The 17,977-nt window shown below is 47.9% G+C and overlaps 1 protein-coding gene across 1 annotated transcript in view; it reads right to left on the reverse strand.

Moving 5' to 3' along the window:
• PIWIL4 (piwi like RNA-mediated gene silencing 4) overlaps window positions 1–17,977 on the reverse strand; it is a 347,467-nt gene that overhangs the window by 179,587 nt on the left and 149,903 nt on the right. The window contains exon 13 of the mRNA XM_075337494.1: window positions 7,261–7,445. Within this exon, the coding sequence (XP_075193609.1) occupies window positions 7,261–7,445 (185 nt within the window). The remainder of the gene's footprint in view (window positions 1–7,260; window positions 7,446–17,977) is intronic.

Raw genomic sequence — 17,977 nt, forward strand, 5'->3', positions numbered from 1 at the left:
CACTGTCTGCACTTTATGTCAGATGAATGTATTGCTGCTGCTGCGCTCTCGCGCCGGCAATACAATCATCTCGCATAAATCACTGACAGTGACACTGCACCTGCCGCGATAGTGACCGGGGGCACGGGCCTGGGGGCCGCACGAAGCAGAGATGAGGCAGCGGAGGGAGTGCGGGACAGGTGAGAAGAATGGTGTGTGTGTGTGTGTTGGACGTTAACCCCTTAGCGACCTATGACGTACTGGGTACGTTATGGCTCCCTGGTACTTAAGGACCCATGACATACCCAGTACGTCATGGCGAAATCGCAGCCCCAGTAGCTACGATCGCTACCAATACCTTAGATTCGGGGAGGAGGGGACCTCAGGAGGGGTGGTGTCTCCTCCCCGGACCTGCGGAGGCTGTGATTGGCTGACGAACGCCGCTCAGCCAATCACAGCCACTAATGTTTCAGCCATTGAAAATCGCTGAAAAATTGAAATCCAGCCAAGATCAGTGCAGCTGAAGCCCTGATCATTGGCTGGAGCTGGGTGACCTGTGTTTCACCCGCCCCCAGCTCTGATTGGAGAGACCGGCCTTGTGATCGATCTCTCCAATCACTGTGGATCTGGGGCCACAGACCACTCCCCTCAGCTTCACTCCAGCGTCTGTGGAAGGTGAGGGGAGCTGCTGACCCATTACTACAGGATGGGGACAAAGTGCGCACATTACTATGGGATGGGGATAAGGCTGGGGACATAACTATAGTATTGGGACATTACAAGGATGGGCACATTACTATTGGATGGGGACATTATTACTATAGTATGGGGACATTACAATAGAATGGGGACAAGGCTGGGCACATGACTATAGAATGGGGACAGGGCTGGGGACTAGGATGGGCACATGACTATAGGATGGGGACAAGGTGGCCACATTACTATAGGCTAGGGACTAGGATGGGCACAGTACTATAGGATGGGGACATTACTACAGGACAGGGACAAGGTGGGCACATTACTATAGGATAGGGACATTACTACAAGGGGACAAGGATGGGAAACATTATTATAGAATAGGGATAATGCTGGGGACAGTACTATAGGATGGGGACATTGCTACAAGGGGACAAGGATGGGGAACATTACTATAAGATGGGGGACAAGTATGGACACATTACTATAGATTGGGGACATTACTATAGGATGGGGACAAGGATGAACACATTACTGTGGGATGGGGACTAGGATGGGGCACAATACTACAAGGGGACAAGGATGGGCACGTAACAACAATATGGGGAACATTACTAAAAGATGTTGGTCAAAATTTCTATATAGTGCTAATTGTAAGACTGTTAGTTACAAGAGAGGAATAAAAATGTAAAAAAAAAAAATGTTTATATTTAAACAAAGAATGTGCACGTTTGCTATAATGAACAAGTGAAAATGTTCATAATCAGTGATCCCAAGGTGTGTAAGAAAAAATAAAATATAATATATATGGTACCAATAAAAATGTCACTTTGTCCTGCAAAGAATGCGGGCCCCCAAATTATTTTTTTCCTCTGTGCGGCCCATACACCCAGCCGAGTTTGAGACCCGTGCACTATACCAACGATTAGTCTGCGCCACCGTAGTTATCATGGTTACCTGGTAAGGGGCCCACTCAGATGTTTTGCCCCCCCCTGAGCTGAAACCCTAGCTACACCACTGCCTCCATGCATAACGCCCTTTTGTATCACCAAAGAACTCAATCTTTGTTTCATCAGTCCACAGGACCTTCTTCCAAAATGTAACTGGCTTGTCCATATGTGCTCTTGCATTCCTCAGGCGACTCTGTTTGTGGCGTGCTTGCAGAAACGGCTTCTTTCCCATCACTCTCCCATACAGCTTCTCCTTGTGCAACGTGCGCTGTATTGTTGACCGATGCACATTGACACCATCTGCAGCAAGATGATGCTGCAGGTCTTTGGAGGTGGTCTGTGGATTGTCCTTGACTGTTCTCACCATTCTTCTTCTCTGCCTTTCTGATATTTTTCTTGGCCTGCCACTTCTGGGCTTAACAAGAACTGTACCTGTGTTCTTCCATTTCCTTACTATGTTCCTCACAGTGGAAACTGACAGTTTAAATCTCTGAGGAGATAAGGTATGCACACCAGTGACTATGTAAGGGGAATACATGAAATAGCAGAAACTGCTGTGTGAATACTGACTTGAAAAATCCAATAGCTATATGTAAGAGTGAAAATGTGAAAAATGGAACCTGCATTACTGCCATGAACATATGAATCAAGAGAAATTTAGCTACTGAATTGATCAATGCAATAGAGCCCCAACACTACGCCAAAGTATTTCTCTACGTTGGGGTCCCTAGCTTGTGTGTGTCCTCTCGTGTAGTAAAAAAACTTACCGTGTATGGGAAGCTGAGACCCAGGCTATTTATGCGTATGATATGGATTGGCAATAGGTGTGGTTGGGGAGGGTTCACAAACGAAAAACTACTAACAAATAAGTTTTTTAACTGCATGAGAGGACACACACAAGCTAGGGACCCCAACGTAGAGAAATACTTTGGCGTAGTGTTGGGGCTCTATTGCATTGATCAATTCAGTAGCTAAATTTCTCTTGATTCATATGTTCATGGCAGTAATGCAGATTCCATTTTTCACATTTTCACTCTTACATATAGCTATTTGATTTTTCAAGTCAGTATTCACACAGCAGTTTCTGCAATTTCATGTATTCCCCTTACATAGTCACTGGTGTGCATACCTTATCTCCCCATAGTAATGTTTTTTTAGGTTTTTGCACCCAGTTCAGACTTAGAATGGTGTTCCAAACGTTATTCCTTATTAGTTTAAATCTCTGAGACAACTTTTTGTATCCTTCCCCTGAACAACTATGTTGAATAATCTTTGTTTTCAGATCATTTGAGAGTTGTTTTGAGGAGCCCATGATGCCACTCTTCATAGGAGATTCAAATAGGAGAACAACTTGCAAGTGGCCACCTTAAATACCTTTTCTCATGATTGGATACACCTGCCTATGAAGTTCAAAGCTCAATGAGGTTACAAAACCAATTTAGTGCTTTATTAAGACAGTAAAAAGTAGTTAGGAGTGTTCAAATCAAGAAATTGATAAGGGTGCCCATACTTTTGCATCGGTCAAATTTTTTTTAAATGCGGATTGCACATTTTCTGTTAGTACAATAAACCTCATTTCAATCCAGAAATATTACTGAGTCCATCAGTTATTAGATATATGAAACTGAAATAGCTGTTGCAAAAACACAAATTGTTATAAAGAAAAAAGGTTAACATTAATAGGGGTGCCCAAACATTTTCATATGACTGTATATACAGCGTTCCAGAATACTGTATATAAGAGCCCAAGCTGCTCTGTAGAACATAAAAAACAGCTTTATAATGCTCACCTACGGGACAGTCTAGTCCGATGGGTGTCGTCAATGCTCTCGGTCCGATGCCTCTTCTCGCGATTGCCGTCCAAATGCCCAGCTCCATGTGCATGACGCATCCTGCATCATTCACACAGAGGCCTCCATTACGCTCCTGCGCACTTTGATCTGCCCTGCTGAAAGCACAGCAAAGTACTGTAATGCGCAGGTGCAAGAAAAGGTTAAAGATCACCGGCGCATGCGCACTACAGTACTTTGATCTGCCCGCGCATGCGCGCAATGGAGCCCTCACTGTGAATGACGCAGGACGTGTCATGCACACAGGGCTGGGCAGATGGACGGTGATTCCATAAAATGTAGGAGGCGCCGGACTAGGAGCTGTGACACTCATTTGACCGGACCGCCCCCTAGGTGTGTATAATATACAGAGCGGCCTGGGCTCTTATATACAGTATTCTGTAACGCTGTATATAAGGGCTCACTGGTGGTGCCGCAGCTCATAAGGATAAATCCTCGTGACACGTTACCTATAACACTTTCACCAAGGGGCGACTTTCCATTTTTTTTCCTCCCTTTCATCAAAGAGCCATAAGTTTTTTATTTTTCCTTCAATATCACCATATGAGGGCTTGCTTTTTGCTGGAAGAGTTGTACTTTTCAATGACACCATATAGTTCCGGAAAACGGAAAATATTTCAAGTGCGGTGAAATTGCAAAAAAAAAGTGCAATTCCACATTTTTTGGGTTTTTTTATTTACCATGTTCACTGTATGGTAAATCTGACCTAGCAGTATGATTCCTCAGGTCAGTATGAGTTTGCAGATACCAAACATGTATAGTGGTGAAAAAATTACAGAAATTTGTAAAAAAAAATAAAAATACTTAAATAAAAATTGCACTTTTGTCGCCATTTTCCGAGACCCGTAGAGTTCTCATTTCTCAGGATCTGGGGCTCAGTGATGGCTTATTTTTTGCGTCTTGAACTGTCACTTTTAATTACACCCTCTTTGGATAGATGTGATGTTTTGATCGCCTGTTATTGCATTTTATGGCAATGTTGCGTTGACCAAAAAACGTAATTGTGGAGTTTTGATTTTTGTTGTCGCCACGCCGTGTACTGATCAGAATAATTGATTTTATATTTTGATAGATGGGGCATTTCTGAAGGCGGCCTTACCAAATATGTGGTTGTTATTTTGTTTTAATTGCTTTATTTTCAATTGTCCAAAAGGTGAGTGATTTGAGAACATTTGTGGGGTTTTTTTTCATATTTTTTAAAAACTTTTTTTTAAAACTTTTTATTGATTTTACTAGTCTCCTTAGGGGACTTGAAGCTGACAGTGTCCGATCGCTTGTGCTGTACAGAGCAGGGCATTAGCATCAGCACCGCTCTGTACAGCAGAAATGCTGATGATCTGTGAACGCAGGCGCTCTGCTGAAAATCACAGGAATGCTATCAACTGTAGAGGAAAAAGCGCAATAGGGTCTTACCAACGATAATGTAAATAAAAAAACACTCACCTATAGGAGTTGTGCCAGTCACAACCCCTTAAAAAGCATGTAGTCTCCTGTAAGTGTAAAGCTGCAGCCCCGGGTGAAGTATATGAAAGATTAGGAGGAAGAAGTCCGGTTTAGATTGCCGCGCTATTCACCACTCCGCAAATGTAGGATTAATGCCTTTTATTTTTCATGCACAGGTCTACGCGTTTCAGGAGTACTCATCTCCCTTCATCAGGACATCAGGCAAAAAGAACATCAAATCCCTTTGAGACTTGATGTTCTTTTTGCCTGATGTCCTGATGAAGGGAGATGAGTACTCCTGAAACGCGTAGACCTGTGCATGAAAAAGGCATTAATCATTTATCCTACATTTGCGGAGTGGTGAATAGCGCGACAATCTAAACCGGACTTCACAGGAACTTAGTGATGACAGCGACAAGTGTCAGGACAAGCCATCGCCACCCCGTGATCTTGTTGGGGATCCACCGAGAAATGGTGCGCTCCCCTCCATAGCACATACAGAGGATGGATCTCTGTTCTACCTGCGCCTGTTAGCTGCACATGTTGGCTGATCAGATCAGCCTACATGTGCGGAGAAAAATGCAGGCTCGCCATGTGAGCCCGCATTAAAGAGACAGACGTGGCCATGGATGTCCAGGTACGTCTAAGGCCATGAAGAGGTTAGTTAGTACACACCCGCCGTTATTTACAGTGATTCTGATTAACCTCATTATGACACTAGTCCTTACACTGACAAGTCATAAAGCAGGGTGGTCAAATGTTCTGGGGTCAGATACCAGGAGAGCACGTCAAGGATTAAGGCGATAGACAGAGGTGTACTCAGGTCACGGTCCGGAGTCAGAGTACCTGGAGGGTAGCGGATCAGAGGAGAGGGTCAAGGCAAAAAGATAGTCAAATAAAATCACTGGTCAGGTACCAAAAGATCAATTCCCAGAGAGCAGATACAAGAGGCCAACGAGAACAACTGAGCAGAAGAAATGCTAAGACTGGTGGTGTTCTGGGACTGACTCCTCAGCTAAATAGCTCGGCAATCAAGCCGAACAAGTCATCTATTGCGTCCAAGACGCACACGAGAAATCAAGACACTTACACTGATCGAATCAGCATAAATGACCCCAGCACATGTCAGTGATCCCAAAAAATCCAACCCTTTTACTGATATTTGCATTGAGGGGCAAGTGTTACATTTGTCTGTAGTAAGATAAGGTTTCTATGGCTGCCAGGAAATGGTCTAGAAAAGCCCTTCTGCCCGTCCAAAAAGCTCCAGAGCACGACCAGATTTAGTACATTCCTAACATAATGTAATGTATGCATATGGTGACTCCACCAGCTGAATAGTGATTGTGGTGTATAAAATACAGGATATGAGTCAGGATTAGTACAGGATATCAAAAACACGAAATCTATGTGATGCCACGGACATCATGACATTATAAGATGCACTGTATTTTTCGTTTTATAAGACACACTGGATTATAAGACGCACCCCAAATTTAGATATAAAAAAGGTAAAAAAAAAATGAAGTCCGTTACTGGAGGGGGGGGGCGTCGGCAGTGATGGAGCGGAGTCACAAGAAGCAGGGGCAGAGCTGGAGTAGAGCGAAGCTGCAGGCGCTGCGGTGAGGGCTGTGCTGGCTGCGGGTGCCATGGTGGATGTGTGGAGCAGGGTGGTGCGGCGGGTGTCACAGATGCTCTGTGCTGGCTGTGGAGGCTTTGCCGGCTCTATGGAGCAGGGCTGTAAGGCGGGTGTCAAACATGCTCTGCCGACAGTGCGGGCTTCAAAGAAATGGTGACCGGATTCGGCACATGTGCAAACTGAGCTCTTGGCTCAATGACAAGCCGAGATCTCATCTGCACATGCGCCACCTCCAGGCGCCATTTTACTTAAGGCTGCTGGGAGTCAATGGGCCGGAGCCATTATTAGAAGCTCGCACTGCCGACAGAGCATCTCACCCGCCGCACCACCCCGATGAACACAGCCCCCACCGCAGACTGCACAGCCCCCAATGCAGGCAGCACTGCCTCCAGCGCAGCCAGCACATCCCCCAATGCAGGCAGCACTGCCCCCACCGCAGCCAGCACAGCCCTCAATACAGCCAGCACTTCCCCTAATGGAGCCAGCACAGCCCCCACCGCAGCCAGCATAGCGCCCATTCTCCACCTCCCAGTAAGCTACATTCTCATTATAAGACGCACCTCTCATTTTCCTCCCAAATTTTTGGGAGGAAAAGTGCATCTTATAATCCAAAAAATACAGTATGTACTTTTGGTCAAAAAACAAACAAATAAAAAACCCTTCAGGTTAATAAGACATATGCAAGTATAAAACATCTATTGCTTACATTTTGGGGTATTCAATAGAAAAGCCCATTCCTTCACCCACTTTCATCAGGCAGTGGACCAATTTTTCGGCCACATCTGCGTTTCGGTGACTGAATAGCAGAATCCAATTGGACAGAGCCTTGGCGTAGATCATTCTCCCATCCCGGGTATCCCGAGCCCAGTCAGCAGCAGAAGCAGGTTGGCACTGCAAGAGGAATATTTTATCAATGTTAAAAGAACTTCCAGAATATTTTTATTTACCTGCATGGCTACTACGCTTGGTCCACATCTCCATCACGGGTTCCTTCTGGGTTTTTATCCCAAATTGGGGATGTCATTGGTTCCATGTGCTCATTTATGCAGCAGCCAGGTGAAGAAACTGCTTTCCGATCAGTAAAATGGACCAGACAACTGCATGCAGTGATTTTTTTATTTTTTACATGTGAACCAAAAGTCAATGTGGAAAAAAATTTGTGTGTGTACATATGAAGTCTGTTGTGCACATGATTTTTGGTACTCACCGTAAAATCTTTTTCTCAGAGCTTTCATTGGAGGTCACAGAGAACCATTGTGTATGCTACTGTCACTAGAAGGCTAACAATAGGCTAAAATGTTAATTTCTCCTCAGCAGGGTACATCCACTAACTGGCACAAAGCTAATCAGTTACTGAGAAAGCAGTAGAAGTGAAACATTAGAAATATATAAAAACGTGAAACACAGCAATCAGGGAGGGTGCTGTGTCCCACCCTGAAGGCTTCGAGAAAGATTTTATAGTGAGTACCAAAAATCCTCTTTTCTCTACTGCTTCATTGGGGGCGCAGAGAACCAAAACCAGACAACCAAAAACAGTCCATAAGGGTAGGAGAAAAAACTGGAAAAATTAAGGTAGTATAAACTATCAAGTAAGACTCTATACCATGAAAGTATGCAGAGAGGAACCGGTAGCAGCCTTACAGAGTTGTAAGGTACAAGCCTGATACCGAATGGTCCAGGAGGCCCCCACAGCGCAAGTACAGTGAGCCGTAACCACAGGTTGGGGCGGTCTCTCCTTTGCTCAATAGGCTCCCAGGATGGTAAATTGAATCCAAAGGGCAAAGGTGGGCATGTTCCTCAGAAATAATGAATAAGGAATCTTATGGTCTAAAGGAGACTGGTCTGAATAAGTAGAGGCGAATTGCCCTGAGTAAGTCTAATTTGTTTAGGGCCTGCCTGAGAAGTGTTCCTTTGTTGGAACGAGAACAATGACGCCTGCGTGACATAGAGAAGAGATGGTGTTATAACTTTGGCAGACGGGACTGGAAAAAGCAGTTGTAAGGGAGGGTGGCAAATTCTATTTTGTACGTGGAGAAGATCTCTAGGATTCAAGAGCCATTGTCTACAGAAAGCCAAATTTCCCGAAAGAGAAGGAGACAACTTCCCACCTTGAGAGGAATCCCTGTTGGGCGCAACCCATCATGCCGAGGAGAATCGGTTGGAACTGGATCTGGAGAAACCAGATCCACCCAGTCTGTCACGAGCATCATGCAGGGACAAGCTTGAACAATATCTTTATCTTTTCTTGCGATAACGGGGACTTTTCCTGTTGAATACCTGACTTATCGGAGGAGAATTGACAAAAGAAACAAAACGGTGTATGCCTGGGGGCAGAAATGATCTGATACAGTTGAGTTCCAAATAACCAGGAACCTAGAAAAGAAAGACAAGGCTTCTTAGAAGCTGAATCCGCGTTCCAAGCTTTGAGCCATAGAACCCTACAGATGGACACGATATTGCTGGAGGCTAGAGCAGAACAGCTGGCAACATCAAGAGAAGCAGAAAGAAGAACCACGGCTGGAGACCTGGTGCACTTCTTTTGAACGTCTTCAAATTCCTTGTGGACAGAGAAGAGCCTAGGAAAATGACTAGCTTTCGTAAAAGGAACCGGATTGCTCAGTCGATGGACAAAAAGATCTGGCTGATGATGTGGACCAGACTGTCGACCATATCCCTCATCTTGGAGTCCTGGTCCACATTGGGATCAGAATCAGAGCCATGTTCAGTATCTGGAAAAGTGTGGGCTGCCTGCGAGGAAGAAAGTGAAACTGAGGCTACCCAAGAAGTGATGGGAAAAGGCAACCCAGTAGAAGAGCTTGACAAGTTCCTTTCCTAGTCCCCTTACGTGATCTGCCATGTTGGAGTGGGTAGTCCAGTAGATCTGAGTCACCTGGAGGAGGAATCACTGGAGTGTACTAGTGGCAGAAGATGACGGGGCATCCGCTGAAAGACTGAAAAAAGAGATTGGGACACGGTTAGGTCAGAGAGCCATGGCCAACTCATTGGGAGGTGACATGCTCTATTCATGGTCAATGGAGGATTCCTGGGCGGCGTGGGTCTGAGCAGAGGGCCATGGTCTGACCTGAACAAAATATTGCTTTACAGGAGGAGCAGGTTTAGTGCAGCACCAGGGGGAGGCTGTGAGGTCTGGTGATTTTCTCTGGAATTGGGCATAGTGAAAGAAAAAGAGGAGAGGCCAGAAGGGAGTGACCACAAGAATGAGACCTTGTGTACCAGATTTTAGCAGAGCCTACCCAGTTGTGTAAGAATATTCCAATGCCCCGACTATAAAGAGGAAATCTTCTTTCTAGTGTTGAAGTGGAGGAGAAGAACACAGGAAGTGATCTATCTCATAGTGTGCACAGGAAAGATTACTCTGGCCGGCGTAGTGGGGGGGTTTGGGGGCGAAGACAAATAACTCTTGCGCAAAGGAAAAAAATGGCCACCAGAACAAGGCTCAGGATTGGTCAGAACGGCCAAAAGAGGGGACAGAGCTGAAAGATGCACGAGGATAGCCCTCGCAACTGTGGTTGGCTGAAGGAGGAGAACACCTGAAAGGCTGGAGCAGGTGGTGTATGCACCAAAGCGTGTGAGAAAACAAAATGGAAGAGGGGGAGCGTCCGGGCGCGTAAAAGGCCAAGTGAAAGCCAGGATCTAAATTGAAATATGTATCTGACGTGGAGGTCCTAAGGTCTGAATCCTCAGAAAATCTAGGCACCAGAATCTAACCCAGGAGGACTTCTCTCGAATATGTGGTACCCCCAGTAGATGGCCTGAGATATGTGAGAAGCCCTGGGCCCAGGAGCTGCAGTCTGAAGGACCTATGAATAAAGTGGTTACCTTAATCTAGAAGATGGTCCCATCCTTCTTGGTCCGTGGGAAAGGTGGTTCCAGTAAACACTGGATAGAGATAACATATTCTATCTCCATGTGTGCGCTTTGCTGTGGTGGGCGAGCGGGCCGGAGAAGGGTGGAAAGTACCCTCCGTACGATTGCCTAAACTGTCTTGATGCATTAGGGGGTAAGTGCTCCTGCCTTGTAGACTGAAGAGGATGCAACGTGACGTTTTCAGCACTTTGCTCTCGGTCTCTTAGGGGGTGACAGAATGGCATTTCCCATCACAAGCTAAATCTAGCAGAGACCAGGAAATCATTAATAAAAAAACAACAAAACCTAGGGTAGAAACGGGGCTGAGACAAGCCCTGTGTCTGCCTCCTACTGACACTAAGCTAAAACTGATCATCTCTGTGCCAGGTGGTGGGTGTAACCTGCTGAGGAGAAGATAACTTATCTGCCTAGTGTCAGCAGCATACACCCCATTATCTCCTGTGTCCCCCAATGAAGCAACAGAGAAACGCACTCGTCTGAGGTCTACAGGACACCCAAAATTTTAATAGTGTCTTTAAATCCAACAAATAACAGATCCTTATAGGCTTCTATCAACCAACAAATACAGATTTTTTTTATTTAGATGGAAATGTCTTCAAGAATGAAGGTTATTTTTTTGGCATATATGTTTTAGAGCAAACCTCAACTATTTATAAAGAAGGGAATTTTGTTTACTTACCGTAAATTCCTTTTCTTCTAGCTCCAATTGGGAGACCCAGACAATTGGGTGTATAGCTATGCCTCCGGAGGCCACACAAAGTATTACACTAAAAAGTGTAAAGCCCCTCCCCTTCTGCCTATACACCCCCCGTGCTCACGGGCTCCTCAGTTTTGGTGCAAAAGCAAGAAGGAGGAAAAAATTATAATTGGTTTAAAGTAACTTCAATCCGAAGGAATATCGGAGAACTGAAACCATTCAACATGAACAACATGTGTACACAAAAAACAGGGGCGGGTGCTGGGTCTCCCAATTGGAGCTAGAAGAAAAGGAATTTACGGTAAGTAAACAAAATTCCCTTCTTCTTTGTCGCTCCATTTTGAGACCCAGACAATTGGGACGTCCAAAAGCAGTCCCTGGGTGGGTAAATAATACCTCATAATAGAGCCGTAACCGGCTCCGTCCTACAGGTGGGCAACTGCCGCCTGAAGGACTCGCCTACCTAGGCTGGCATCTGCCGAAGCATAGGTATGCACCTGATAGTGTTTCGTGAAAGTGTGCAGGCTCGACCAGGTAGCCGCCTGACACACCTGCTGAGCCGTAGCCTGGTGCCGCAAAGCCCAGGACGCTCCCACGGCCCTGGTAGAATGGGCCTTCAGCCCTGAGGGAACCGGAAGCCCGGAGGAACGATAAGCCTCGAGAATTGGTTCCTTGATCCACCGAGCCAGGGTTGACTTGGAAGCTTGTGTCCCTTTACGCTGGCCAGCGACAAGGACAAAGAGTGCATCCGAGCGGCGCAGGGGCGCCGTACGAGAAATGTAGAATCTGAGTGCTCTCACCAGATCTAACAAGTGCAAATCCTTTTCACATTGGTGAACTGGATGAGGACAAAAAGAGGGTAAGGAGATATCCTGATTGAGATGAAAGGGGGATACCACCTTAGGGAGAAATTCCGGAACCGGACGCAGCACCACCTTGTCCTGGTGAAACACCAGGAAGGGGGCTTTGCAAGACAGCGCTGCTAGCTCAGACACTCTCCGAAGCGAAGTGACTGCTACTAGGAAAACCACTTTCTGCGAAAGGCGTGAGAGAGAGATATCCCTCATTGGCTCGAACGGTGGTTTCTGAAGAACCATCAGCACCCTGTTCAGATCCCAGGGTTCTAACGGACGCTTGTAAGGAGGTACGATGTGACAAACCCCCTGCAGGAACGTGCGAACCTGTGGAAGTCTGGCTAGGCGCTTCTGAAAAAAGACAGAGAGCGCAGAGACTTGTCCCTTAAGGGAGCCTAGTGACAAACCCTTTTCTAATCCGGATTGAAGGAAGGACAGAAAAGTGGGCAAGTTAAACGGCCAGGGAGAAACACCCTGAGCAGAGCACCACGACAGGAATATTTTCCACGTCCTGTGGTAGATCTTGGCGGACGTTGGTTTCCTAGCCTGTCTCATGGTGGCAATGACCTCTTGAGATAATCCTGAAGACGCTAGGATCCAGGACTCAATGGCCACACAGTCAGGTTCAGGGCCGCAGAATTCAGATGGAAAAACTGCCCTTGAGACAGCAAGTCTGGTCGGTCTGGTAGTACCCACGGTTGGCCGACCGTGAGATGCCACAGATCCGGGTACCACGACCTCCTCGGCCAGTCTGGAGCGACGAGGATGGCGCGGCGGCAGTCGGCCCTGATCTTGCGTAACACTCTGGGCAACAGTGCCAGAGGAGGAAACACATAAGGGAGTTGAAACTGCGACCAATCCTGAACTAAGGCGTCTGCCGCCAGAGCTCTGTGATCTTGAGACCGTGCCATGAACGTCGGGACCTTGTTGTTGTGCCGGGACGCCATTAGGTCGACATCCGGCATGCCCCAGCGGCAACAGATCTCCTGAAACACGTCCGGGTGAAGGGACCATTCCCCTGCATCCATGCCCTGGCGACTGAGAAAGTCTGCTTCCCAGTTTTCTACGCCCGGGATGTGAACTGCGGATATGGTCGAGGCTGTGGCTTCCACCCACAGCAGAATCCGCCGAACTTCCTGGAAGGCTTGCCGACTGCGTGTCCCGCCTTGGTGGTTGATGTATGCCACCGCTGTGGAGTTGTCCGACTGAATTCGGATCTGTTTGCCTTCCAGCCACGGCTGGAACGCTTTTAGGGCAAGATACACTGCCCTTATCTCCAGAACATTGATCTGAAGGGAGGACTCTGTCTGAGTCCAAGTCCCCTGAGCCCTGTGGTGGAGAAAGACCGCTCCCCACCCTGACAGGCTCGCGTCCGTCGTGACCACAGCCCAGGATGGGGGCACGAAGGATTTCCCCTCCGACAGAGAAGTGGGAAGAAGCCACCACTGAAGGGAAGCTTTGGCTGCCCGAGAAAGGGAGACGTTCCTGTCGAGGGACGTCGACTTCCTGTCCCATTTGCGGAGAATGTCCCATTGAAGTGGGCGCAGATGAAACTGCGCAAAAGGAACTGCCTCCATTGCTGCCACCATCTTCCCTAGGAAGTGCATGAGGCGCCTCAGGGGGTGTGACTGACCATGAAGGAGGGATTGCACCCCTGTCTGTAGTGAACGCTGTTTGTTCAGCGGAAGCTTCACTATCGCTGAGAGAGTATGAAACTCCATGCCAAGATATGTCAGTGAATGGGCCGGTGTCAGATTTGACTTTGGAAAATTGATGATCCACCCGAAACTCTGGAGAGTTTCCAGAGCAATGTTCAGGCTGTGTTGGCATGCCCCTTGAGAGGGTGCCTTGACAAGTAGATCGTCTAAGTAAGGGATCACCGAGTGTCCCTGAGAGTGTAGGATTGCCACCACTGTTGCCATGACCTTGGTGAAGACCCGTGGGGCTGTTGCCAGGCCAAAAGGTAGTGCCACGAACTGAAGGTGTTCGTCCCCTATGGCGAAGCGCAGGAAGCGCTGATGCTCTGGTGCAATCGGTACGTGGAGATAAGCATCTTTGATGTCTATTGATGCCAGGAAATCTCCTTGGGACATTGAGGCGATGACGGAGCGGAGCGATTCCATCCGGAACCGTCTGGTTTTCACATGCTTGTTGAGCAGCTTTAGGTCCAGAACGGGACGGAAGGATCCGTCCTTTTTTGGCACCACGAACAAGTTGGAGTAAAAACCGTGACCCCGTTGCTGAAGAGGAACCGGGATCACCACTCCTTCCTCCTTCAGGGTGCCCACCGCCTGCATAAGAGCCTCGGCTCTGTCGGGGGGTGGAGATGTTCTGAAGAAACGAGTCGGAGGACGAGAGTTGAACTCTATCCTGTAACCGTGAGATAGAATGTCTCTCACCCATCGGTCTTTTACTTGTGGCAGCCAGGCGTCGCAAAAGCGGGAGAGCCTGCCACCGACCGAGGATGCGGTTTGAGGAGGCCGGAAGTCATGCGGAGGCCGCTTTGGGAGCGGTTCCTCCGGCGGTCTTCTTAGGACGTGACTAAAGCCCACTTTACACGTTGCAATTAGTTGTACAATCGCATTTGCGATGTGACACGCCCAGGTTGCATACGGGATCTATGAGATTTCACGTTGGTCGTTCATTTGCTGTCACACGAGCGTTAGTAGTCTATGTTAAATTGATCCATTTTGTGTGCGATCCTTTAGATCATGTGTTCTGTGACGTATGCATTGGGCACCTTTTTTTTTTTTATTTATTGACTTGCCAAGCGTGTGTAATGTGTAGGGATGCGTTTTTACTATGTCATCTGCCATTCAGCTCTGCTACATGGCCGCTGACAGCAGACACAGACAGCCATGTAGCAGAGCTAAATGGCAGATGACAGCAGACACAGACAGAGCCGCACTGTCAGAATGAACTCGGGTGAACTTCACCCGACTTCATTGTCATGCTGCGGCTCTGTCTGTGTCGCGCCCTGATTAGCGGTCACCAGTGAAGGACTCACCGGTGACCGCTAATCTCCTAAATTACTGAAGTTAGCAGCCCTCTCTCATACTCACCAATCCCCGATCCCCGGCGCTGCACGGCGTTCACACTGCTCCGGCGGCTTTTACTGTTTTGAAAAAGCCGGCCGCCCATTAAACAATTTCGTATTCCCTGCTTTCCCCGCCCACCGGCGCCTATGATTGGTTACAGTGAGACACACCCCACTCTGAGTGACAGGTGTCACACTGCACCCAATCACAGCAGCCGGTGGGCGGGTCTATACTGTGTAGTGAAATAAATAATTAAATAATTAAAAAAAATGGCGTGCGGTTCCCCCCAATTTTAAAACCAGCCAGATAAAGCCATACGGCTGAAGGCTGGTATTCTCAGGATGGAGAGCTCCACGTTATGGGGAGCCCCCCAGCCTAACAATATCAGCCAACAGCCGCCCAGAATTGCCGCATACATTATATGCGACAGTTCTGGGACTGTACCCGGCTCTTCCCGATTTGCCCTGGTGCGTTGGCAAATCGGGGTAATAAGGAGTTATTGGCAGCCCATAGCTGCCAATAAGTCCTAGATTAATCATGTCAGGCGTCTATGAGACACCCTCCATGATTAATCTGTAAATTACAGTAAATAAACACACAACCGAAAAAATCCTTTATTAGAAATAAAAACACAAACATATACCCTGGTTCACCACTTTAATCAGCCCCAAAAAAGCCCTCCTTGTCCGGCGTAATCCAGGATGGTCCAGCGTCGCATCCAGCGCTGCTGCATGGAGGTGACCGGAGCTGCAGCAGACACAGCCGCTCCGGTCACCTCCACGCAGGTAATGAAGACAGCCGCGCGATCAGCTGCTGTCACTGAGGTTACCCGCTGTCACTGGATCCAGCTGTGGCCGCGGGTAACCTCAGTGACAGCTCAGCTGATCGCGCTACTCACCTCAGTTGCTGCGTGGAGGTGATAGGAGCGGCGGTGAGTAGCGCGATCAGCTGAGCTGTCACTGAGGTTACCCGCGGCCACCGCTGGATCCAGTGACAGCGGGTAACCTCAATGACAGCTCAGCTGATCGCACGGCTGTCTTCATTACCTGCGTGGAAGTGACCGGAGCGGCTGTGTCTGCTGCAGCTCCGGTCACCTCCATGCAGCAGCGCTGGATGCGACGCTGGACCATCCTGGATTACGCCGGACAAGGAGGGCTTTTTTGGGGCTGATTAAAGTGGTGAACCAGGGTATATGTTTGTGTTTTTATTTCTAATAAAGGATTTTTTCGGTTGTGTGTTTATTTACTGTAATTTACAGATTAATCATGGAGGGTGTCTCATAGACGCCTGACATGATTAATCTAGGACTTATTGGCAGCTATGGGCTGCCAATAACTCCTTATTACCCCGATTTGCCAACGCACCAGGGCAAATCGGGAAGAGCCGGGTACAGTCCCAGAACTGTCGCATATAATGTATGCGGCAATTCTGGGCGGCTGTTGGCTGATATTGTTAGGCTGGGGGGCTCCCCATAACGTGGAGCTCTCCATCCTGAGAATACCAGCCTTCAACCGTATGGCTTTATCTGGCTGGTTTTAAAATTGGGGGGAACCGCACGCCATTTTTTTTAATTATTTAATTATTTATTTCACTACACAGTATAGACCCGCCCACCGGCTGCTGTGATTGGGTGCAGTGTGACACCTGTCACTCAGAGTGGGGTGTGTCTCACTGTAACCAATCATAGGCGCCGGTGGGCGGGGAAAGCAGGGAATACGAAATTGTTTAATGGGCGGCCGGCTTTTTCAAAACAGTAAAAGCCGCCGGAGCAGTGTGAATGCCGTGCAGAGCTGGAGATCGGGGATCGGTGAGTATATGAGAGAGGGGGATAGACTGACATGGACAGAGAGTGAGGGACAGAGATAGTGACCGACTGACAGAGATTAGTGACTGACAGACATTGTGAGGCGCTTCAGAACGCAGCTTTTCAGCTGCGCTCTGAAGCGGACCTTTTTTAAGCTGCGGTGCAGAGCGCACACCTGCGCACACAGCATCAGACACCAAAATCGTATGAGGGATGTCACACGTTACAATTCACTAGGTTCATGCAACAAAACGCTCAATTCTAGAGAATGATACGATGTGTTTGCGATCAACGGTTTTGCGTTCAATCCTGATCGCAAGTAGATGTCACACGCAGATACCTCACAAACGATGCCGGATGTGCGTCACTTACAACTTGACCCCAACGACGGATTGTGAGATATATTGAAGCGTGTAAAGTGGGCTTTAGACCGCCATGCATCGGAGTTCCTCTGATCTTTCTGAGGCCTTTTGGACGAGGAAAATTGAGATCTGCCCGCGGTCCGAAAGGACCGAAACCTCGATTGTACCTTCCGTGGTTGAGGTCTGTTTGGTTTGGACTGGGGTAAGGATGAATCCTTTCCCTTGGATTGTTTAATGATTTCATCCAATCGCTCACCAAACAAGCGGTCGCCAGCCAATGGCAAACCGGTTAAGAACTTTTTGGAAGCAGAGTCTGCCTTCCATTCACGTAGCCACATGGCCCTGCGGAGTACCACCGAGTTGGCGGATGCCACCGCCGTACGGCTCGCAGAGTCCAGGATAGCATTAATGGCGTAGGACGCAAACGCCGACGCCTGATTGGTTAAGGACACCACTTGCGGGGCAGATGTACGTGTTACTGCATTAATCTGCGCCTGACAAGCTGAGATAGCTTGGAGTGCCCATACGGCAGCGAATGCTGGGGCAAAAGACGCGCCTATAGCTTCATAGATGGATTTCAACCATAGTTCCATCTGTCTGTCAGTGGCATCTTTGAGTGAAGCCCCATCTTCCACTGCAACTATGGATCTAGCCGCCAGTCTGGAGATTGGAGGATCCACCTTAGGACACTGAGTCCAGCCCTTGACAACCTCGGGGGGGAAGGGATAACGTGTGTCCTTAAGACGCTTGGAAAAACGCTTGTCTGGACAGTCTCGGTTT

Source organism: Anomaloglossus baeobatrachus, chromosome 2 (assembly GCF_048569485.1).
Source record: "Anomaloglossus baeobatrachus isolate aAnoBae1 chromosome 2, aAnoBae1.hap1, whole genome shotgun sequence".
Lineage (NCBI taxonomy): Eukaryota > Metazoa > Chordata > Amphibia > Anura > Aromobatidae > Anomaloglossus > Anomaloglossus baeobatrachus.